Source organism: Ranitomeya imitator, chromosome 6, assembly GCF_032444005.1.
Source record: "Ranitomeya imitator isolate aRanImi1 chromosome 6, aRanImi1.pri, whole genome shotgun sequence".
Taxonomy (NCBI): Eukaryota; Metazoa; Chordata; class Amphibia; order Anura; family Dendrobatidae; genus Ranitomeya; species Ranitomeya imitator.
Genome location: NC_091287.1, coordinates 525,240,476 through 525,265,144, shown reverse-complemented (window position 1 = coordinate 525,265,144; position 24,669 = coordinate 525,240,476). Strand labels below are relative to the sequence as shown.

The 24,669-nt window shown below is 46.2% G+C and overlaps 1 protein-coding gene across 2 annotated transcripts in view; it reads left to right on the top strand.

The window, feature by feature from the left end:
• Positions 1-24,195, top strand: part of MRPL13 (mitochondrial ribosomal protein L13) — a 34,619-nt gene extending 10,424 nt beyond the window's left edge. For both annotated transcript variants that reach the window (XM_069731838.1, XM_069731839.1), the window contains exons 3-7: positions 1,549-1,642; positions 3,245-3,305; positions 11,217-11,303; positions 15,072-15,193; positions 24,056-24,195. In XM_069731838.1, the coding sequence (XP_069587939.1) occupies positions 1,549-1,642; positions 3,245-3,305; positions 11,217-11,303; positions 15,072-15,193; positions 24,056-24,080 (389 nt within the window). In that variant the 3' untranslated portion in view covers positions 24,081-24,195. The remainder of the gene's footprint in view (positions 1-1,548; positions 1,643-3,244; positions 3,306-11,216; positions 11,304-15,071; positions 15,194-24,055) is intronic.
• The last annotated feature ends 474 nt before the right edge of the window (positions 24,196-24,669 follow it).

Here is a 24,669-nt window from a genome sequence, read left to right as displayed (position 1 = left end):
TGTAGGTCTCTTGTATCTGTAGGCCTCTAGTTGTCTCTCTTCTCTGAAGTGCCCATGGAGTCTCTCTTCTCTGTAGGTCTCTCGTCTCTCTTCAGGCCTCTAGTTGTCTCTCTTCTCTGAAGTACCCATGGAGTCTCTCTTCTCTGTAGGTCTCTTGTATCTGTAGGCCTCTAGTTGTCTCTCTTCTCTGAAGTGCCCATGGAGTCTCTCTTCTCTGTAGGTCTCTTGTCTCTGTAGGCCTCTAGTTGTCTCTCTTCTCTGAAGTACCCATGGAGTCTCTCTTCTCTGTAGGTCTCTCGTCTCTCTTCAGGCCTCTAGTTGTCTCTCTTCTCTGTAGGTCTCTCGTCTCTGTAGGCCTCTAGTTGTCTCTCGTCTCTGTAGGCCTCTAGTTGTCTCTCTTCTCTGTAGGTCTCTGTAGGCCTCTAGTTGTCTCTCTTCTCTGAAGTACCCATGGAGTCTCTCTTCTCTGTAGGTCTCTTGTATCTGTAGGCCTCTAGTTGTCTCTCTTCTCTGAAGGGCCCATGGAGTCTTTCTTCTCTGTAGTTCCCTAGGTGTTTTTTTTTTTCTCCCGTAGGCCCCTAGGTGTCTCTCTACTTTCAGAGACACCAAGATGGATTACAGGAAGTGGGGGCAGAACTTTGTCTCTCTACAGGAGGTGCAGGCGTGGTTTGTCACTACATGAAGTGGGGACGGCGCTTTGTCTCTGTTTCTGCCCTTTTGTGTGTTGAAAATTCATACAGGCAGAACAGAGAGGTGTTCTTCCACCGTGGGACAGGTAATCCATTGTAGAATGACTGGTTCCACACATGCTGGAAAGTGAGGGAAAAGAAAGCTCCAGCACCTTTCGTTCTGGCAGAATGGAGATGACTGGAAACTGCTCCCTGCCCGAGAGTGGGTGGCAAGTTGCAGAGGGTGAGAATCAGGACAATTCCTGAACATATTAGACCAGTATGTGCATCCAATGCAGTTGTAACCTGTTATAGGGGGCTGATGGCAGCAAGAACACAATTTTTAACAGGTTTTGTGTGAAAGGACAGGTACGCGTTAATAAAAAATCGCCTGCCCTTTTTGCAGATGACAATCAATGAGAGGACTTTTATTGCCCCGCTCCATCTGTCCCCTTTTCTACAAACAGTGGGGGAGAGTAAGGTGCGGAGTCAGACTACACACCAGTTTTGTTTGTAGTCTGTAGCTATGGAAACGCATAAGTCTGCATAGAAGCTGAAGTAGTTGGCGAGAATGCTGCCTTATTTCTTCTCTTAGATGCATTGGAGCAATAAAGGAATTGCAGCCATTTCATTGAGGTTTTCGGGTTATTAAAAGGGTTGTATGGGTTTCCTGAAAGTCAAAACGGACACTTGTCTATTAGTCACCGTGCTAGTACCGATGTTCTGCCAGCACGGTGACCTGCAATGATGATGTGTCTGTCATACATGCTTTCACATGACCGCTGCAGCCAGTCACTGCCCGCTGTGTCCATGTGCAACTTGTGTGGAGTGCGGTAATATCTGGGCTCCAATAACCGTGGGCTTGGTCTGTGTTGTGCAGGTGACTGCGGAGACCACGTGGTGGTGAAGAACACCAGGCACATCGCCTTTTCTGGAAATAAATGGGAACAGAAGGTTTACTCCTCACATACGGGGTAAGTGAACAGTGAGAGCCTCTCGACTTACAAGATTTTTAACCATGAATGTCACAGTCGTGTGATTGGTCGGTGGTGTTCCAAAAGAGGCCCCACGACGCTGGAGACGAGGAGTTTTGCTCCCCATTCTTAAAGTGTTTTTTTCAAGGTCTGCCTTCAGGCGCGCATCTGAGTGATTGGCATCTTGCGTCAACTGTATGGTCGCACGTTCCCCTGCTGCTAGCCTCCACAGCATTTCAGAAATTCTGTGAAGAACAGCTTCAGGCAATAGCTGCAGAGCAAAAAGTCTGAGAAAAGCAGCATCGGCCAATAGCTGCATTGCAGAGAGTCAGTGAGGAGCAGCTTCAGCCAATAGCTGAAGAGCAGAAAGTCTGAGGAACAACTTCAGCCAATAGCTGCAGAGCAGGAAGTCAGTAAGGAGCAGCTTCAGCTAAATAGCTTTGGAGCAAGAAGTCAATGAGGAGCAGCTTCAGCCAATAACTTCAGAGCAGGGAGTCAGTGAGGAGCAGCTTCAGCCAACAGCTGAGGAGCAGGAAGTCATTGAGGAGCAGCTTCAGCCAATAACTTCAGAGCAGGAAGTCAGTGAGGAGCAGCTTCAGCCAACAGCTGCGGAGCAGGAATCCTGTGAGGAACAGTTTCAGCCAATAGCTGCAGAGCAGGAAGTTTTGAGGAGAAGCTTCAGCCAATAGCTGCAGAGCAGGAAGATTGTGAGGAGCAGCTTCAGCCTATATCTGTAAAGCAGGAAGTCAGTAAGGAGCAGCTTCAGCCTATAGCTTCGGAGCAGGAAGTCAGTGAGGAGCAGCTTTAGCCTATAGCTTCGGAGCAGGAAGTCAGTGAGGAGCAGCTTCAGCCAATTGCTTTGGAACAGGAAGTCATTGAGGAGCAGCTTCAGCCAATAGCTGCAGAGCAGGAGGATGTCAGTGAGGAGCAGCTTCAGCCAATAGCTGCAGAGCAGGAAGATTGTGAGGAGCAACTACAGCCAATAGCTGCAGAGCAGGATGTCAGTGAGGAGCAGCTTCAGCCAATAGCTGCAGAGCAGGATGTCAGTGAGGAGCAGCTTCAGCCAATAGCTGCAGAGCAGGAAGATTGTGAGGAGCAGCTTCAGCCAATAGCTGCAGAGCAGGAGGATTATGAGGAGCAGCTTTAGCCAATAGCTGTAAAGCCAGAAGTGGCGTCAGAGAAGGGGGCGTTGTTTTCACAGGTTCCTCTATATTGTATTGTGAGACAGGTCGCCTGGGAAACTTGTCTTTGTACATGAATCAACCAGATCTACTAATTCTGAAAATGTAATCAGAGTTGCACCTTAAACTTTAGGTTCCTGCCCGTACAGCTGTACATGTAAGGTGTATTTAATGCCAGTGACCAAATCGCCAAATTCAGAAGAATCTACTGTCTCCTTTAATGTGAACAGTGACACATAGTTGTGAGGACATTGATGTGGATGGTGAACTGGTTCCATACACTTGGAGAAGTCCGCCGGGTCGTGGTCAGATTATCTCCGCAGTCCACGTATAGATGCATTTTATTATACAAGAATGTGACCTGACCAGAGTCTTCTCAGAGTGAATTCTCCATCATGTCCTCTTGTTCCTTTCTTTTCAGGTATCCTGGAGGCTTTAAACAAGTCCCAGCATTTGCTCTCCACCGGAAGGATCCCACCGCTGTAAGTGTTGACTATTCTGTCGTCTCCTAATGGAATCGAATATCTCTGACAGCTCAGATGGTCGTAGATTACAGTAAATCCTGATCTCTCACTGAGTAGTCATTGGCGTCGGCTCGGCACAGCGTCACCCTGCGACAATTGAGTTGTACCCAGCCTACTAATCAGAAGAGGCGCCGAGGAGGCCCTCAGACGTCACATCCAGCTGCCACCGACTAGTGACGTGGCCGAGAGACCAGGGTCCTGTAGATCTTTGTGCTCCTTCCTAATACTGGAACATAAGCCACACATGAATGGAGAACACCTTTACCGATCCCGGGGGTAGAGGGAGTGGTTGTTGGGAGAACGGTAGAACTTGAGAAACAAGATTAGGTTTTTTTTTCATGTACAATCATGGCCAAAAGTGTTGGCACCATTGAAATTGTTCCAGAAAATGAGGATTTTGTCCCAGAAAATTATTGCAATTACCCATGTTTTGTTATACATATTAATTTCCTTTGCGTGTTCTGGAACACCACAAAAAAAACAGAGACATAATGGCAAATTGGACATAATTTCACACAAAACCCCAAAAATGGGCCTGATAAAATTGTTGGCAACCTCCTCGTAATATTTAGTTGCACACCCTGTGGAATAAATAATTGAAATCATTCACTTCCTATAACCATCAATAAGCTTCTTACAGTTCTTAAGTAGAATTTTGGACCATTCTTCTTTTGCAAACTGCTCAAGGTCTCCCATATTTGAAGGCGCCTTCTCCCAACAGCAATTTTAAGATCTCTGTACAGGTGATGAATGGGATTTAGATCTGGACTCATTGCACTCAGTCAAGGTACCTAGTTCCATAAGCAACAAAACAACCAAATACATCTTTGAACCTCCACCATGTCTTACTGTAGGTGCTGTGTTCTTTTTTCAATCCGTTTTCAGTAAACAGTGGAATGATGTGCTGTACCAAACAGCTCTATCTTGGTCTTATCTGTCCACAAGACTCTTTCCCAGAAGGATTTTCGCTTACATACATTTTGACAGACTGCAGTCTAGCTTTTTTCCTGTCTGTGTCAGCAGTGGGGTCATCCTGAACCTCCTACCTTAGCGTTTCACTTAATTCAAATGTCGACGGATAGTTTGCACAGACACTGATGCATCCTGAGCCTGCGGCACAGCTTGCATTTATTTGGAACTTGATTGGGGCTGCTTATCCGCCATCCAGACTATCCTGCGTTGCAACATTTCATCAATTTTTCTCTGCTGTGTACGTCCAGGGAGATTAGCTACAGTGCCATGGGTTGTAAACGTCTTGATTACGTTGTGCACTGTGGACAAACGACCATCAAGATATCTGGAGATGGATTTGTAACCTCGAGATTGTTGATATTGTTCAACAATTTTGGTTTTCAAGTCCTCAGACAGTTCTCTTCTCCTCTTTCTGTTTTCCATGCTTAGTGTGGTACACAGAGACACACAATGCAAAAACTGAGCCATCCTCTCCCCCTTTCATCTGGTTTCAGATGTGATTCTCATATTACCCACACCTGTTACTTGCCACAGGTGAGTTGAATGAACATCACATGCTTGAAATAAAGTTGTTTACCCACAATTTTGTAAAGTTGCCAACAATTTTGTCTGTCCCCTTTTATGTGTTGTGTGAAATTTTCTAATTTGCCTTTTTTTTCCTCTGTTGTTTTGTGTCGTTCCAAGACACACAATGGAAATAAACGTGTGTATAATAAAACGTGCAATTGCAATATTTTTCTGGGAGAAAAATTTCAAGGGTGCCAACACTTTTTTTTGTCCATGACTTTACAGTGTCATAAAAACACAAAGAAATGGACAAATTTGCAGTGCGCACTCAGGAAAATTGCAGAAAAACGACGGGGCAGCAGTTAATGTATTGGCAATCCCACCACGGCAAGGTGTACCCACCGCGACAAGGTGTACCCACCACGACAGTGTACCCACCGCGACAAGGTGTGCTCACCACGACAAAGTGTACCCACCGTGACAAAGTGTGCCCACCACGACAAGGTGTACCCACCGTGACACAGTGTGCTCACCACGACAAGGTGTACCCACCGCGACAAAGTGTGCCCACCATGACAAAGTGTATCCACTGTGACAAGGTGTGCCCACCACGACAGTGTACCCAGCGCAACAAGGTGTATCCACCACGACAAGGTGTACCCACCGCGACAAGTTGTAACCACCACGACAAGGTGTACCCACCACGACAAGTTGTACCTACCGCGACAAGGTGTACCCAAAACGACAAGTTGTACCCACCGCGACAAGATGTACCCACCGCGACAAGTTGTACCCACCACGACAAGGTATAACCTTAGGGACTGTCATAACCTGTCTATAGGTATTGCTACACATATGGTCTTGAATAAGAAAAAGGCCTCGATATCAGAAGGGCTTCTAGCCTCCATGCGGAAGTGACAGGAGAGACGCTCAATGACCCCTTAAGAGTTCACATACATTAAATGTAATGGCTCCATCAGACTGACAGGTGCCATATAAATTAATCTTTTTTCTTTTCTTTTTTCCTCTCCTTTTTTCTGCTACAAATTGTGAACATGCCATACTCTTAACCCCTATCACCTCCCGATCGTGACGGGACAAGTGTAGTCTTCGCTCGGTGCCCATCCGATCGTTGGACAGATCTGAGCCGTCAGTCATCCTCTCTCTTTGCACCGAGCCCCCGACCTGAGGCTACTTCCACTCGCTGCATAAATCATTTAGTGATGGTAATATTTTTCTTCTCCTCGCTGGAGGGAGAAATGTGAAATATGGGGAGGGTAGATATTGACAGATAAGATTTCACCGACTGCTTAGAAAAGATCACAGCTCGGACTCAGAACACGGTGTATTACCTTCTCCTGTCACAGAAAAAGAGGGATCGTTATTTGCCGCTTTTCTTTTTGCAAAAATTCAGTTTGTAAAAATTAAGACTTGGGAGCTACTTAATACAATGTACAAGTATGAGAACAGTACAGAGGTCTGGATAGTGAGCTGTTTACACCTAGGCCTGCAACAGTGACAAGGGGGAATACTCTACGTCTAGAGGATAGAAGGTTTCACCATCCTCAGACGGACTCTTTACTGTACGAGCAGTGAGACTATGGATTCCTTACTGTACGAGCAATGAGACTATGGATTCTTTACTGTACGAGCAGTGAGACTATGGATTCTTTACTGTACGAGCAGTGAGACTATAGATTCTTTACTGTAAGAGCAGTGAGACTATGGATTCTTTACTGTACTAGCAATGAGACCATGGATTCTTTACTGTAAGAGCAGTGAAATTATGGATTTTTTTACTGTACGAGCAGAGACTATGGATTCTTTGCTGTACGAGCAATGAGACCATGGATTCTTTAGTGTAAGAGCAGTGAAACTATGGATTCTTTACTGTACGAGCAGAGACTATCGATTCTATACTGTACGAGCAGTGAGACTATGGATTCTTTACTGTACGAGCAATGAGACCATGGATTCTTTACTGTAAGAGCAGTGAAATTATGGATTTTTTACTGTACGAGCAGAGACTATGGATTCTTTACTGTACGAGCAGTGAGACTATAGATTCTTTACTGTAAGAGCAGTGAGACTATGGATTCTTTACTGTACGAGCAGTGAGACTAGATTCTTTACTGTAAGAGCAGTGAGACTATGGATTCTTTAATGTACGAGCAATGAGACCATGGATTCTTTACTGTAAGAGCAGTGAAACTATGGATTCTTTACTGTACGAGCAGAGACTATGGATTCTTTACTGTATGAGTAGTGAAACTATGGATTCTTTACTGTACGAGCACTAAGACTATGGATTCTGTACTGTACGAGCACTGAGACTATGGATTCTTTACTGTACGAGCAGTAAGACTATGGATTCTTTACTGTACGAGCACTAAGACTATGGATTCTGTACTGTACGAGCACTGAGACTATGGATTCTTTACTGTACGAGCAGTAAGACTATGGATTCTTTACTGTACGAGCACTGAGACTATGGATTCTGTACTGTATGAGCAGTGAGACTATGGATTCTTCACTGTATGAGCAGTGAGACTATGGATTCTTTACTGTTCAAGCAGTGAGACTATGGATTCTGTACAGTATGAGCAGTGAGACTATGGATTCTGTACTGTACGAGCAGTGAGACTATGGATTCTTTACTGTATGAGCAGTGAGACTACGGATTCTTTACTGTATGAGTAGTGAGACTATGGAGTCTTTACTGTACGAGCAGAGACTATGGATTCTTTACGAGCAGAGAGACTATGAATTCTTTACTGTACGCGCAGTGAGACTATGGATTTTTCACTGTACGAGCAGTGAGACTACAGATTCTTTACTGTACGAGCAGTGAGACTATGGATTCTTTACTGTAAGAGCAGTGAGACTATGGATTCTTTACTGTATGAGTAGTGAGACTATGGATTTTTTACTGTACAAGCAGTGAGACTATGGATTCTTTACTGTATGAGCAGTGAGACTATGGATTCTTTACTGTATGAGCAGTGAGACTATGTATTCTTTACTGTATGAGTAGTGAGACTATGGATTCTTTACTGTACGAGCAGTGAGACTGGATTTTTTTACTGTACGAACAGTGAGACTACAGATTCTTTACTGTACGAGCAGTAAGACTATGGATTCTTTACTGTACGAACAGTGAGACTATGGATTCTTTACTGTACGAGCAGTGAGACTATGGATTCTTTACAGTATGAGCAATGAGACTATGGATTCTTTACTGTACGAACAGTGAGACTATGGATTCTTTACTGTATGAGCAATGAGACTATGGATTCTTTACTGTACGAGCAGTGAGACTATGGATTCTTTACTGTTCGAGCAGTGAGACTATGGATTCTTTACTGTACGAGCTGTGAGACTATGGATTCTTTACTGTAAAAGTAGTGAAACTAACTGCTATATTGTGTTGTAATGGCTGACTCACCACAAAAGGAGTTGGGATTTTTTTCCCTTCATATGGAGCTATTAGTGTCCGGCCAGCCTTCAAGACTGTGCAAAATGACAGTAAAATATTTTTCAGCAAATTTTACAAAAAAAATAGTGCACAGAGTTTGCTGATTATTAGTGAAGGACAGCTCCATGTATTTTGGGCAGTGCCCGACACCACGCCTGAACATTGTTTGTTTCTGGAGCTCTTCAGCCCTTTCAGTCATGCCTCAGATTTTACAGCCATCAATATCAAAGCCCCTAATATTTCCCATCAATAACATCGCCGCTCCATAGGAGGACAGCTGGGGGGTCCGGAGTCCCCCACCGATCATGAACCCTGGGGTTTGGTGTCCCCTCTGCACATGTGCACCCTCCGCTTCATTCACTGCCATCTGTAGAGATGAATGGACGGGGACTTCTCCATCTTCTCCATTCACACACGGGACAAGGAGCCACCAGATCTCTAAGGATCCTGCAATGATCTCTCCGGTGGGATAATGCCTTCAATGCCCAGTTTTATGTATTCTCCACTATGAGAGGATCTGTAAAAAGGAAAAAAAAACGACAGAAATCCGCGTAACTTCCAGGTGAATCGGAGGGTAACCTCTGCCTGGAGTGAGCGCGGTTCTCCTCCTACCTGTCCTGAACTCTTGACTCCCTGTAATAATGGCTGGAGATGGGGAGATTAGATGCATGCGATGTGTGTGGGGGGCTGCAGGATATTCGCATGCTGTAAAATAAGGGGACATAATAATTACTAAATGTCTGTATTTCTGCCTCCTCCGTGCAGCTGTAGAACGTCAGCACTAGATGGCGGCAGAGCTCAGCATTTAGCTCCTTCCCTTGTACCAGCAGCGGCTCTGGACACATCTCACAGTCATAGAAATGTCCTTTGTAGAAAGATTTTGTGCCCGTGGGTGAGAGCGGCACATCATGTGGCATGTTACCTCCGTAATACACACCTGGGCCCAGGCCGGCTGACGGCATCTTCGGGCCACAGCAATGGAGGTACTCCCAGATCACGGCTGACTGCACGTAAGCTCTGCCAATGTGGACTTCTTCATTTATCACATTGGCCAATACAATAGACTCGTATTTCCCTGTACCGTGGCGCTGTGCACAGGACTTCATTATTACCCCATTCCCTTAAAGGGAATCTATGCTACGTAATCTGAGAACAGCATCACGTAGGGCCTGAGATCCTGATTCCAGCGATGTATCACTTACTGGGCTGCGGTTTTGATAAAATCACAGTTTTCTCTGCTACAGATCTAGCAGTTCTCTGAATGCTGTGCTCTCTATAGCCCCGCCCTGATCGGCTGGTTTTTGTAGACACCGTGCATAAGCAGAAAGCTGCCAATCAGTGGTGAGGACGTAGTTGGACTCGGAGGCACAAGATACCTAGTCCTGTAGTGATAATCTCCTGCTGATAAAACATTGATTTTTTTTTTTTTTACTGAAACGACAACAAGCAGCCCAGTAAGCGATACATTGCTGGAATCAGGATCTCGGCCCTTTCATAATGCTTCTCTCAGATTACATAGCAAGAACCTGCTGACAGATTCCCTTTAAGAAGTCACTGACTAATATGGCAGCACCGTCACATTTACTTCAATAGGACACACCTTTGTCTCGGCCAGCTTCAGAGCTGCTCTAGCAAAGGGCTTGTAAGCGCTGCGCTCCCCGTTTACGAGACCACCGGTAGACGGCAGAGGTGGCCGGTTTTCTTGGCAACAAGCATTAAACTATAGAACTAAAAATCCCTCTGTTCTTGAGAAGTAACTTGTAAAGTTGCTTGTTCTTCCCCTTTAAGCAGCTGACGGACAGGGGGGCTCACAGTCTGCTCCCACACCTGTCCTATGGACGAGCCCATGAAGTCCACACCCCACCCTTATACCGAAGCTCGGCCGACCATGTCATGTACCTACAAGTTGGAAGAGTCTCTCATGTTTGTAGGAAATGTACGAATATTCATCCAGGGCTCCGTGTCCATCATTAGCAGGGGGAGTGTAACCTGTCACATTCCTCCCTTTTAGGTGGGTTTTAATCTCTCTCCTGACAGATCAGCCTCATATGTTGTGTAATCCTCCCTGCGAGCCGGGCCCCTGCATTGTTTGGGCCCCTCTTGGTAATTATCTGACACTAATAAATCCTACCGCAAGGTCTCGTGTCAAGAAAATACAAAGAAGCTGTCGGGAGTCCTGATGAAGAACAGCGCTTAGGAAAGCCTTCAGATAGGAAGCATCTATGATACCTTCACATATTTGCCGGATATCCGTAGGTCACTTCCACCTTTTCCAGACGTTTTTTTAGCACTTTAGTGCAACTGAGATAAAAAAAAAAAAAAAAAATGAAACAACCGTGTGAATAATCCTAATTATACATACCCCACCGTTTTAGGTTCACAGCTCTTATACAGACCTATGGATAGTCTGATCCTGAATCTTAAATCGTTTCCATCAAACCCATTATGATAACAAGCAAGTATGTAGGTTAAGACATCGGGGACAAATAAAAGGCAGCGTGTTGGTAAAATCAGACTACACAAGGATTGTTTGTAGTCTGTTACCGAGGAGATGCCATAGGAACGGAAGACACAAAATTACGTTTGTAGAAAAGACTGTTTGAATTATGTTGGGTTTTGTTTCTTTTTGTTTGTTTGTTATTACGCTTTAGGGCAAATAAAATGATATCTTACTCTCTATCAGAGCTTTGTGGTTCTTTTATTTATATCTACAGCGATCAAAAGTGATGCGGACACAGATTTTACTAAAGATCCCTTTGATATAAAAAATTAAAAAGGTGTTAATCTGTCAGATGAGCAGCATACAAAGCAGGATATTTAGTATTAGGACCCTCGGTGTATCTGACGTCAGTAGGATGCGTGTCCTGTGATGGGGATTTGATATTTATGATAACCACATAATTTTTATTTTTCAGATCGTTAGACTGGCTACATATGGGATGTTGCCCAAAAACCTTTATAGGAGAACCATGATGCAGAGGCTCCACTTATTTCCTGAAGAGGTGGGTCAGAGTTAGTTATCTGTACTTATTGGTATAGGAATAGGGGAAAACGCAGAATTCAAGTTGAGTCTAGACTGCAGCAAAGGGGGAAAACACAGACCTAGACTGCAGCGTAAAGAGAAGATATGGACCTAGACTGCAGCGTAAAGAGAAGATATGGACCTAGACTGCAGCGTAAAGAGAAGACATGGACCTAGACTGCAGCGTAAAGAGAAGATATGGAACTAGACTGCAGCGTAGGGAGTAAGACATGGACCTAGACTGCAGCAAAGGGGGAAAACACAGATCGAGACTGCAGCGTAAGGAGAAGATATGGACCTAGACTGCAGCGAAGGAGGAAGACATGGACCTAGACTGCAGCGTAAGGGGAAGACATGGACCTAGACTGCAGCGTAAGGGGAAGACATGGACCTAGACTGCAGCGTAGGGAGAAGACATGGACCTAGACTGCAGCGTAGGGAGAAGACATGGACCTAGACTGCAGCGTAGGGAGAAGACATGGACCTTTACTGCAGCGTAGGGGGAAGACATGGACCTAGACTGCAGCGTAGGGGGAAGGCATGGACCTACACTGCAGCGTAGGGAGAAGACATGGACCTAGACTGCAGTGTAGGGGGAAGACATGGACCTAGACTGCAGTGTAGGGAGAAGACATGGACCTGGACTGCAGTGCAGGGAGAAGACATGGACCTGGACTGCAGTGTAGAGGGAAGACATGGACCTAGACTGCAGTGTAGGGGGAAGACATGGACCTAGACTGCAGTGTAGGGGGAAGACATGGACCTAGACTGCAGCGTAGGGAGAATACATGGACCTGGACTGCAGTGTAGGGGGAAGACATGGACCTGGACTCCAGCGTAGGGAGAATACATGGACCTGGACTGCAGTGTAGGGGGAAGACATGGACCTGGACTCCAGCGTAGGGAGAATACATGGACCTGGACTGCAGTGTAGGGGGAAGACATGGACCTAGACTGCAGTGTAGGGGAAGACATGGACCTAGACTGCAGTGTAGGGGGAAGACATGGACCTAGACTGCAGCGTAGGGAGAATACATGGACCTGGACTGCAGTGTAGGGGGAAGACATGGACCTGGACTCCAGCGTAGGGAGAATACATGGACCTGGACTGCAGTGTAGGGAGAATACATGGACCTGGACTGCAGTGTAGAGGGAAAACATGGACCTAGACTGCAGCGTAGGGAGAAGACATGGACCTGGACTGCAGTGTAGGGAGAAGACATGGACCTAGACTGCAGCGTAGGGAGAATACATGGACCTGGACTGCAGTGTAGGGAGAAGATATGGACCTAGACTGCAGCGTAGGGAGAAGACATGGACCTAGACTGCAGCGTAGGGAGAAGACATGGACCTAGACTGCAGTGTAGGGGGAAGACATGGACCTAGACTGCAGTGTAGGGAGAATACATGGACCTGGACTGCAGTGTAGGGAGAATACATGGACCTGGACTGCAGTGTAGAGGGAAAACATGGACCTAGACTGCAGCGTAGGGAGAAGACATGGACCTGGACTGCAGCGTAGGGAGAAGACATGGACCTGGACTGCAGTGTAGAGGGAAGACATGGACCTGGACTGCAGCGTAGGGAGAAGACATGGACCTGGACTGCAGCGTAGGGAGAAGACATGGACCTAGACTGCAGCGTAGGGAGAAGACATGGACCTAGACTGCAGCGTAGGGAGAAGACATGGACCTAGACTGCAGCGTAGGGAGAAGACATGGACCTAGACTGCAGCGTAGGGAGAAGACATGGACCTAGACTGCAGCGTAGGGAGAAGACATGGACCTAGACTGCAGCGTAGGGAGAAGACATGGACCTAGACTGCAGCGTAGGGAGAAGACATGGACCTAGACTGCAGTGTAGGGACAAGACATGGACCTGGACTGCAGCGTAGGGAGAAGACATGGACCTGGACTGCAGCGTAGGGAGAAGACATGGACCTAGACTGCAGCGTAGGGAGAAGACATGGACCTAGACTGCAGTGTAGGGACAAGACATGGACCTGGACTGCAGCGTAGGGAGAAGACATGGACCTGGACTGCAGCGTAGGGAGAAGACATGGACCTAGACTGCAGTGTAGGGACAAGACATGGACCTAGACTGCAGCGTAGGGAGAAGACATGGACCTAGACTGCAGTGTAGGGAGAAGACATGGACCTAGACTGCAGTGTAGGGAGAAGACATGGACCTAGACTGCAGCGTAGCCTTTACATCTGTTCGGATGTTATTCCATTGCTGAGACATAGATTTAACGTGTTTAGATTTCTTTCATGTAGAAGTTTGTGGTTTTGATCTTCTCCAGTAAGGGCAAAGTATGTAAAGCTTTATAGGTTTTTACTGTATAAAAACCAAAAATTGAAGACCCATTAGTGCCGCATCTTTGCATGATTAAAGGGGTGTTCCTGGACTTCAAAATAACAAAAAATGGGCCGTTGGTATCTAATTAGTGGTGACCCCACCCTGGAGAGACCCTGACTGTCAGCAGATTTAGTGGTGACCTCGTTATTGATAACACGGGCGCGTCTCCATCTGGCTGTACCTTCTATCCCTTCATTCGGGTAATTGATGGGGCGTTCAAGCCGTGAATGTGTAACGCTCACGCATCAGTCTGACGTCGGGTACAGGCATGGATTTCGGTGGGACTGGCCGACTATCTAATATTTATTGGGGCCTCCCTCCTCTCTCCCCCCAGGATCACATGTTTGGATTTTAGCACATCTGACCCATTTGTTCTCTAGGCCGCCTCCAGAGATATTTGGCAGAGGCTTTCTCCACCTCCCTCTCTGCTCATACAGGGCATATGGACGCTCAGCTGAGTTGGGCATACATGTATATGGGGAGTCAGGAGGAATTACTTTTTTTTTTTTCCCTAATGGAGGCCTACACATGCATGACGTATGCCTACTATTTAGTAGAGGCGCCAAGGATGCCGGCAGGTAGGAAGGTCGTAGGGCTCTAGTTGGGCTACCGATGTGGCCGCTGGACCCGGGACCTCTACATCATATCTGTGTCTGGTGTTCTTACCTGCACCTCTAATTTGGACAGAATTCGGTCATAGGGCTGAATTCGAGGAACATGGCCGACCATGGCACCTGATGGTGCTGGTATTGTTACAGCAGGGCTTTGCACCCAGTTTCTGAAGTTCTGATTAGAGATGTGTTTCAGTCCCTTTCACGTTACCAGTAAATCCATCACCCACCAGTGTTTCTTACCAGTCCATATGTGAGGGGGGAGACGTCCCCGGACGCGCTGTCTTGTTCTGCTGTGAACCTGGCTCTAGTCGCTGCTAGTCCCACGCTGGCTTCATGCTTCGTTATGGGTCCTAATGTAATTGCCATATATCTGATGACATCTGGCCTACAAGTCAGCGTGCATGTTATTGCTGACTGGTCATGGCGTTCAGAAAAAAATAGGGAAGGTTTATAAAAACGGCACAAAAGTCAATTGCGTTTGTAATGCACCGCTGCGTTTCGATGTGATAATACTTTGCCTATCAGTCCTGAGTGGACTTATCCTTATCTACCATGGTCCCAAATGACAACAGTTTCATAGGCAGTGATGGCAATAATCTCTGATCCCGGCCTTTGCAGCAGGATGTTGGCTGTGTATTACAGTCTACATCCACTAAGGGTTGATCTAGCACCTATTGTGCTGTACAGAACCCTACTAAGAAGGGAGGATACCCAGGGTTGCAGGTGGAGCCTTGGTTAAATGATTGCCGTCCTATATGTCTGACTATCTGTTGCAGACTATCCCAGAAGAAATCCTGAAGAATCTTGTGACAGAACTGAAACAGCCCAGAATCATTCCCAGGAGGATGGACGAATACTCGCCCGAGGAAATCGAAGCTTTCCCTAAACTCTGGATCCCGTACGTATCATCTCTTTAGGAAGACATTGGGGATTCATCAAGATTGGTGTTGTAAATTCATTACACACCTCTCCATAAACTTGGTGCAACTCCCTTTGTTGCTCTCCCTAAGCAGCGGCACCGCAACTACCTGTCTGCGCAGAGGTCCCAGTGCAGAGAGTGCTCATGTACCACTGCAGACCTTTTATTCTCAGGACTGGTGCAGATGATAAAGTAATGGTAAATCCTTGCAGTTTGCCATAACTTTGCCCGTTTTAAGACGACTAAATCAGCTGGTGCAGACTGGTATGTCTTGGTTTAGGCAGGGCCCTTTATGTGACTCATTACAGACCATCTCCGAGGTATTTAACTCTCCTGAAAAGTGTCTGGACATGCGGAGCCCAGGATCACGTTGTGAGGATAATCCAGTGTAAGAAGCGCACTTTATTCCCTTCCGAGACCATTGTGCGGGATTCCGGTCCCAGCCGTCGCCGGCTTCAGATCTCTTTATATTCCCGCGTTTCTCCCGCTCCGGAGGTTAGAGTAGAAATGTCCTCTATAGAAATCAATGTCAGCCCCTTGTTCCTGCTCCTAGAAGCCTCCATGTGCTGTGGATGGTGACATGATGAAAGAATGCTTTGATGTGTGATGGAAGTGACGGGCGCCGGGGTTACGCCTCCCTCCGTCTCGCCCCCCATAGTCGAGTAAAGACCATTGTCCGCCCCTTTAATAGACTATTAGTCAGGCTTCAGCTTCAGGCAGCACTTTCGGACTCATTAGCGTGACGCGGGAGGACGCAGGGTGGTCGGAAGCCGGATTTAGGGAATAATTTATAGGCTGAATGCCAACGTGTCCCCTGATCATAGATTGTGCCAAACTCTGGATTTATAGAAGTATCATGGAAAATATTGTACTTCCATAATCACGGGAGACCTGTGATATGGAGCCGTTCTGCCTCCCTTCAGGGCAGTGTTCTTGATTAGCACCTTTTTAGTAATTGGGATGTACACAGTCAAACTCTGCCCTGATGACAAATGTCAGGCACTTGTTAATTACCCTGTGTACTCGCTCCGTGTCTGCTGTCCATCAGATAACCTGCTTCAATTACCTACTCACAATGGAGGCTGCAGGCAGTGATCCAAGGCCCCAGCCTTTGATCCGCATTAATGACCGTGCTCCTTTAAACCCCTTTAATCATTTTGTGTATTCCAATTGTGTATTCCGGATCTGTATCTCCACGGTAACAGACTACAAACAAACCCTGTGTTGTCTGATCCTATGATATACTGGCACTGACTCTATAAAACCAAGTAAAAACAGGCTGATGTAGAGGCTGAGACCCCGATTCCAGTAGTTTCTCTCTTACTGGGCTGCTTGGTGCAGTTTTGATAGAATCCTTGTTTTTTCTGCTGTAGATGTAGCAGAGCTCAAATGCTAAGCTGTGTATAACCCCGCCCACACCCCTGATTGGCGGCTCCCTGTGTACATTATCAGCAATTGGTTTGGGGACGGGGTTATCCAGATTAGCTGGACTGACTGGCATGTGGCACCTTGTCCTGCAGTGATAATCTCCCGATGATAAAATACTGATTGTATTGAAACTACAGCACACTGCTCAATAAGTGAAACCTTGTTGGAATCCGGATCTCTGTCCCCAGATAATGCTGCTGTCAGATTAAAAAGGAAATCTTTGAAACCTGAGGAATTAATGTCATTGATTCATTTGCACCGCTCAAGAAAATAGAAAATTGCATTATTTTATATTTTGCGACCTAAAAACGTCATTGACAAAAAAAAAAAATCACAACTTTTTATCTCATATCAAAGTTTTATATAGTCGCTTCCAATCAAAAAACACTAAGTAACGGCCCAAAACTTGATGGTTATTGAGAGGTTAATGTGATGCGGCACTGCACAGATATAGGATGAAACGTCCGTACGGCTGCGCTCCAGACTGTCTGCCCTATATAATTCCCAGGTGTAATCCTTGTGCACGGGGTCACTTTCCGGGCGGGAGAACTTTTCGTGTCCTCTTTATAAGATTTCTTAGACTCTCCGGCTTCTGTGCATAATCCATTATGTGCCAGCAAATAAAACCCGCCAGTAACTCCAGTGATGAAAAAAAAAAAATAGCAAGACTGATGGTTCTCAACACCAAGAGGACATATGACGTGTGAGGAGACTGTCCGGGGATGATGTGTGAAGAGACTGTCCCGGAAGAGCAGGGAGATTACCTGTCATTTGTCTCGGAGAGCCCTCATGTCATCTCCACTCTCTGAAGATTCCCTAAGTGATTTCACAGCAGTAAATTATAGAGGCCGATGCTCCGGTGTGTCTGAGCACAGGCTGCGCCTGTCGTCTGCTGCCCAAAACCAAATGATGTTCCCTCCACCCCCTGTGCCATTCCTATATGTCTACAGTGTGATGATATGTGATGGGACCCGGCAGTATACAGCAGGCCACAGGGGGATGTACAGTGCCGTGTACCTACGTAGCCCCTGGACTAAATGTTCCATATATAGGTCCTCGTGCTTAGTTATATTACAACCTGTGCGAAACGGAGGATATATTATGGGGGCAACATGTGGAGCCCCAGGGAGTGTGCGAAACGGAGGATATATTATGGGGGCAACATGTGGAGCCCCAGGGAGTGTGCGAAACGGAGGATATATTATGGGGGCAACATGTGGAGCCCCAGGGAGTGTGCGAAACGGAGGATATATTATGGGGGCAACATGTGGAGCCCCAGGGAGTGTGCGAAACGGAGGATATATTATGGGGGCAACATGTGGAGCCCCAGGGAGTGTGCGAAACGGAGGATATATTATGGGGGCAACATGTGGAGCCCCAGGGAGTGTGCGAAACGGAGGATATATTATGGGGGCAACATGTGGAGTCCCAGGGTGTGCGAAACGGAGGATGTATTATGGGGGCAACGTGGAGTCCCAGGGTGTGCGAAACGGAGGATATATTATGGGGGCAACATGTGGAGCCCCAGGGAGTGTGCGAAACGGAGGATATATTATGGGGGCAACATGTGGAGTCCCAGGGTGTGCGAAACGGAGGATGTATTATGGGGGCAACGTGGAGTCCCAGGGTGTGCGAAACGGAGGATATATTATGGGGGCAACATGTGGAGTCCCAGGGTGTGTGCGAAACGGAGGATGTATTATGGGGGCAACATGTGGAGTCCCAGGGTGTGTGCGAAACGGAGGATATATTATGGGGGCAACATGTGGAGTCCCAGGGTGTGTGCTAAACGGAGGATATATTATGGGGGCAACATGTGGAGTCCCAGGGTGTGTGCGAAACGGAGGATGTATTATGGGGGGCAACATGTCGAGTCCCAGGGAGTGTGCGAAACGGAGGATGTATTACGGGGGCAACATGACAAGCCCCAGGGAGTGTGCGAAACGGAGGATGTATTATGGGGGCAACATGTGGAGTCCGAGGGACTGTATAAAACAGCGTGTATTATGGGGGCAACATGTGGAGCCCCAGGGAGTGTGAAAAGCAGAGCATGTATTACGGGGGCGACATGCCATACCCCAGGGAGTATGTGAAATGGAGGGTATATTATAGGGGCAACATGCAGAGCCCCAGGGACTGCACGAAACAGAGGATGTAGTACGGCAGCAACATGCGGCGTCCCAGGCTGTGTGCGAAACAGAGCATGTTTTATGGGAGCAACATGCGGAGCCCCAGGGAGTGTGCAAAATAGTGCATGTATCATGGGAGCAACATGCCGCGCACCACAGAGTGTGCGAAACCCCTACCCTGTTTTCTGTACAAGCTCTGAAAGAACTTATCCAGTGACTACTCTGATGCCAGTGACATTATGGCTTCATGTATCTGCCGAGACGTGTGCACGAGTGGTGGGCCTCATCCACTAAGTGTGCAGAGGAAATACATTAGTTATTGTTATAGCGCCATTTATTCCATGGCGCTTTACATGTGAGGAGGGGTATACATAATAAAAACAAGTACAGTAATGTTGAACAATACAAGTCATAACTGGTACAGGAGGAGAGAGGACCCTGCCCGCGAGGGCTCACAATCTACAAGGGATGGGTGAGGATACAGTAGGCGAGGGTAGAGATGGTCATGCAGCGGTTTGGTCGATCGGTGGTTACTGCAGGTTGTAGGCTTGTCGGAAGAGGTGGGTCTTCAGGTTCTTTTTCCATTATACTTAGTTATGATTCCATATGGTAATCAACATTTTTATATCCTATTTTTGTGGCGGAAATTGTCAAAGTGGAATTTTGAGGGGATATTTTTCTTCTTCTTTTAATTTAAATTGCAAGTAATTAACCATTAGTTAGATTTTTTTTTATTAATGTTATATATTTTTTATATTTTCTGCAGTTTTTTTTTTTTTTTTTTTTTAAAGCAATGGTTATTTTTAGGATATATTTTTTTCTGTTTATTCTTTTTTTTTTATTCCTGAAGGGCGAGGTTTTCCGTGTCCTGACAAATCCTTTTAGCGGGGCCCTTTGTAATTTTTCCTCGCTTAGTTCCAGCGTCAGGATTTCCACTCACCGTGACCGGCCGGTGCTTTCCGTGACAGTGTGACGGATGCTCCCAGCTTGTCCTGAGACGGTAACATAACACGCCGTCTTTCAGGATGGTGATGATAATGGCTGATGTGTCTGATCTTGTCTCCGTGCCCTGTTGAGTGAGGGAGCCCACCAAGACGGCTTCTAGCTCCTCCGTCGTACTGTCTTCATACTCTTTAATAAAGACTTAGGAAGAGACGCCATCTATTCCCCTCTAATAGAACATCATGGTGGGTATCCACTGCTTAGGACCCCTCAATTATCCAAAAAGGACTGGTTTCTAGACGCCCATCAATCTGCCGCAGCCTCTGCAGTGATTTTACCAGCGCTCCTGACACTAGTCCCATACGTCTCATCTAAACTGATTGTGGGGGCCCCGTCAAGCAGTTGGTCCACCAGGGTGGCAAGAGTCAGCCCCCCACTGATCTAATATTGGCCACCTATCCGAAGGATGGACTATCGGTATTGTAAAACCCCCTTTAAAGGGGTTGTCCATGTTTGGGTGAGCGCTGTCAGGACTCTCGAGGAGCCGGCGGACGTGTGACTGCAAATGTGCGCTTTGTATACTTGTAGTCACATGCCGACTAGACGTGTGTGGCCTCACTTGATACAAATGAATTGTGGGCGGCCGGGTACGTCTAGTCGGAATGTGGCCAGAACTACTCAAATAACACCTGGTTAAAACTTTTGCACAGTGCTCTATATATAAACTATATATACGATGCGGATTTGCTGCGGATCCGCAGCGGATTTTTCCGCGCAGAAACGCTGCAGATCCACACTGTGATGTACAGTATAATGTTATTCAATGGGAAAAAAATTGCTGTGCACATGGTGCGGAAAAATCATTGCGGATTTCAAAGAAGCGCATGTCACTACTTTTGAGGGGTTCTGCAGCGTGTCTGCACCCCTCCATGTTAAAATTCCACAGTGGCAAAAACCGCACAAAATCCGCATCAATTCCGCATAAAAACCGCGGCAAATCCACGGCTGCGGATTCTGCCAGGAGATGCGGATTTTGTGCAGAAAATTCTGCACCTCTTTTCCTACGTGCGCACATAGCCTTAGGCTGGTTCATCTGTTTATCCATACTAATGGGGCTTTATAATTGGGCTTTTGGTGCAGGCTCAGGAGCCGAGCCAGCATTAATCCCGGCAGGCGCCGGCTGTGATACACAGCCATCATCGGGCTCTAATAGTGGTGGATGGAGACCGTGATTTTTACTATCTACTGCAATATATTGTACAAGCGGTCAGATAAACGCAGGTTCAAATCCCCTTAATAAGAATACAAAATCCAGTAAAAGTATAAAAACATCATAATTTTATTAAAAAGAAATCACATCTTTTTTCTTTTCGTCCATTAAAAATAAATTAAGAGAAGAGAAAAAAACCTCTTCCTCCCCGTCCCCCAGAATGGCTGTTTATCGGTTACCACATCCCAGCCAAAGCATGCGATAAAAATGTCGCGTCCGGACCAAAACGGATTTATTAAACCATCCGCTCGTGGTGCTAAAGAAAAGAAAACGGCCCCATCAGCGGAGAAAGGCAAAAGGTCCGGAGCTCAGAAAATGGCGACACAATAGAAATCCTTACAAAACAATTGTAGAAGTGCGGGGGGGGGGGGTTTTCTTTTGGAATTTTCCCATTTTTTTTACTACCGTGTGGTAGAATAAATGTGGTCATTAAAATCCACAAAAAAAAAAAAACCTAGTGGAAAAATAAAGCAAATAGAGCAAAAATTAAAATTTGCCTGATGAAGAAGGTGATGTAGGATTTATTTATTTCAATGGAGCGGAGCTGCAATACCACAAGCCATGCACTGGGGGGAGCTGTTTTTGGAAGGATGGTACAAGTTGTTTGTTTTTTTGTTTTGTCATCATCTTGTCTGACCCTACTGTGCAGAGTTCACCACGGACATGACGGTTCGCACTTTCCCCATTGCCTCCATGTTTTGTTTTCTCATCAGTCACGTTTGCCGTCAACGCCGGTGATTGTAGGGTCCGTTGTCATCACCTCTGTGTAATTGGTTGTTTGAGCAGCTTTTAGTGTACGTCAGTCGTCTGGGGGGTCCGGCAGCCCTGTGGGGTCATGGGTTATCGATTCTAATGAGGAGATGTCATGTTCTGGCACTAATGACTACATAGAGTCATACGCACTTATGGTAGAACGAAGGTGAAGACTGACACACGGAGCAGAAGTAGAAAGAAGGCGATGGCGAATTGTACACTCCTGCCTGGGACAGCCGCCATTATTGGTGGTCACCCAGTGTTATACGGGGGCATATGCAGACAATGCGTAGGGTAACTTCCTTCAGATCTCTGCCATTTTTGAATGAGAGGCAATTGGCTTAATTTATGTAAAGGGGGGAGGCTCCTGCTGCAGTCAGTCAACCTCTAGCCAGCGAAATGTCAGGAAGGAGAAGAGACGTAGTTGATCCCCTGTGATTTCTTTTAACGGTAATATAAGAAACTATAGAATCAACGGAGAAGAGAAGATTAACCCCTTCATGACCTTGGGATTTTTCGTTTTTCCGTGTTCGTTTTTCACTCCCCTCCTTCCCAGAGCCATAACTTTTTTATTTTTCCGTCAATTTGGCCATGTGAGGGCTCATTTTTTGCGGGACGAGTTGTACTTTTGAAAGACATCATTGGTTTTAGCATGTCATGTACTAGAAAACGGGAAAAAAATTCCAAGTGCGGTGAAATTGCAAAAAAGTGCAATCCCACACTTGTTTTTTGTTTGCTAGGTTCACTAAATGCTAAAACTGACTTGCCATTACGATTCTCCAGGTCATTACGAGTTCATAGACACCTAACATGACTAGGTTATTTTTTATCTAAGTGATGAAAAAAAATTCCAAACTTTGCTAAAAAAAAAAAAAAATTGCGCCATTTTCCGATACTCGTAGCGTCTCCATTTTTCGTGATCTGGGGTCGGTTGAGGGCTTATTTTTTTGCGTGCCGAGATGACGTTTTTAATGATAGCATTTCGGTGCAGATACGTTCTTTTGATCGCCTGTTATTGCATTTTAATGCAATGTCGCGGCGACCAAAAAAACGTAATTCTGGCGTTTCAAATTTTTTTCTCGCTACGCTGTTTAGCGATCAGGTTAATGCTTTTTTTTAATTGATAGATCGGGCGATTCTGAGCGCGGTGATACCAAATATGTGTAGATTTGATTTTTTTTTTATTGCTTTATTTTGATTGGGGCGAAAGGGGGGTGATTTAAACTTATATTTTTTTAATTTTTTTCACATTTTTTTTTTACTTTTTTTTTTACTTTTGCCATGCTTCAATAGCCTCCATGGGAGGCTAGAAGCAGGCATAGCACGATCGGCTCTGCTACATAGCAGCGATCTGCTGTTCACTGCTATGTAGCAGAAAATCAGGTGTGCTGTGAGCGCCGACCACAGGGTGGCGCTCACAGCTACCGGCGATCAGTAACCATAGAGGTCTCAAGGACCACCATGGTTACAATGGAGAAGCATCGCCGACCCCCGATCATGTGACGGGGGTCGGCGATGACGTCATTTCCGGCCGCCCGGCCGGATGCGGTAGTTAAATGCCGCTGTCTGCGTTTGACAGCGGCATTTAACTAGTTAATAGGTGCGGGCAGATCGCGATTCTGCTCGCGCCTATTACGGACACATGTCAGCTGTTCAAAACAGCTGACATGTCCCGGCTTTGATGCGGGCTCACCGCCGGAGCCCGCATCAAAGCAGGGGATCTGACCTCGGACGTACTATCCCGTCCGAGGTCAGAAAGGGGTTAAAGAGAATCTGTCCCCAGGTTTTAGATTCCAGGTATATGTCACTTATTAGGCCGTGTTATAGTTTCAATATAATCAGTGTTTTATCAGCAGGAGATTATCACTACTGGACTAGATCACAAGTGCAGGCTGGTCAGGCTAATCTGTGTAACCCCACCCCCAGCACACATTGGCTGCTTCCTGTGTACAAGCTGCCAATCAGTGGTGTGGGCGGGGTTATACACAGCCCAGTAAGTGACACATCACTGGAATCAGGATCTCTGCCCCTACATCATGCTGCTGTCAGATTACATAAAACTGCTTGCAGATACCCTATAAGGGAAGAAGTTTTGGTGCATTTTCTATGTTTAGGTCTCCAATAAAAAATAAAAATTTGAGGTTGACAATACTGGGGCAAGCCAGCTTGTACTACATGGAACATCGCTGGTATCTAATTCCTACTTTGGAGAGAGGAGATAAGCGGCTGCGTGATTGTCTGTTTTGCCATAACTGCTGCCCCACTCTCACCACATATTTCTTCCCTCAATTTATTTCATGATTTCTTTTTCTATTGCAGAGCCCCTGACTTCCTGCCTAAATAAGCCTCTGGCAAAGGAATACCAAGACGGATATCATCACCGGAATTATCTGATTTTTTTTTTAATGTTTATATGGACATTTTGGTGGGCAATAAATCCCTTTCCCATATTAAAATAAGTATCTGTGGTGATGGCATTCATGGGTGATTCCAACGGTCCCAGGATACTAATAGACCAGATCATTATTGGCTTATGGAGCATTGAGCGTCTTCTCCGTGTCTGAACCTTAAGGCTATGTGCACACGTTGCGGATTGGCCGCTGCGGATTTGCAGCAGTTTTCCATCAGGTTTACAGTACCATGTAAAATAAATAAGGCAGCACACTGCGGCACTAAAACATGCAAACATGAAAATGGAACTGCATTACTGCACTAGAAATATGAAAAATGAGAGCGTTTAGCGCATAAATTGGCCAATTCATGTGTACCTGGTAGCCACATTAGGGCATCTCTCGTATACCAGGTCCTACACTTGCCTTTCATCGCTGAGAAGACGTTTATTCTCAGCGAGGAAAGGAAAGTGTAGGACCTGGTATACGAGAGATGCCCGAATGTGGTTACCAGGTACACATGAATTGGCCAATTTATGCGCT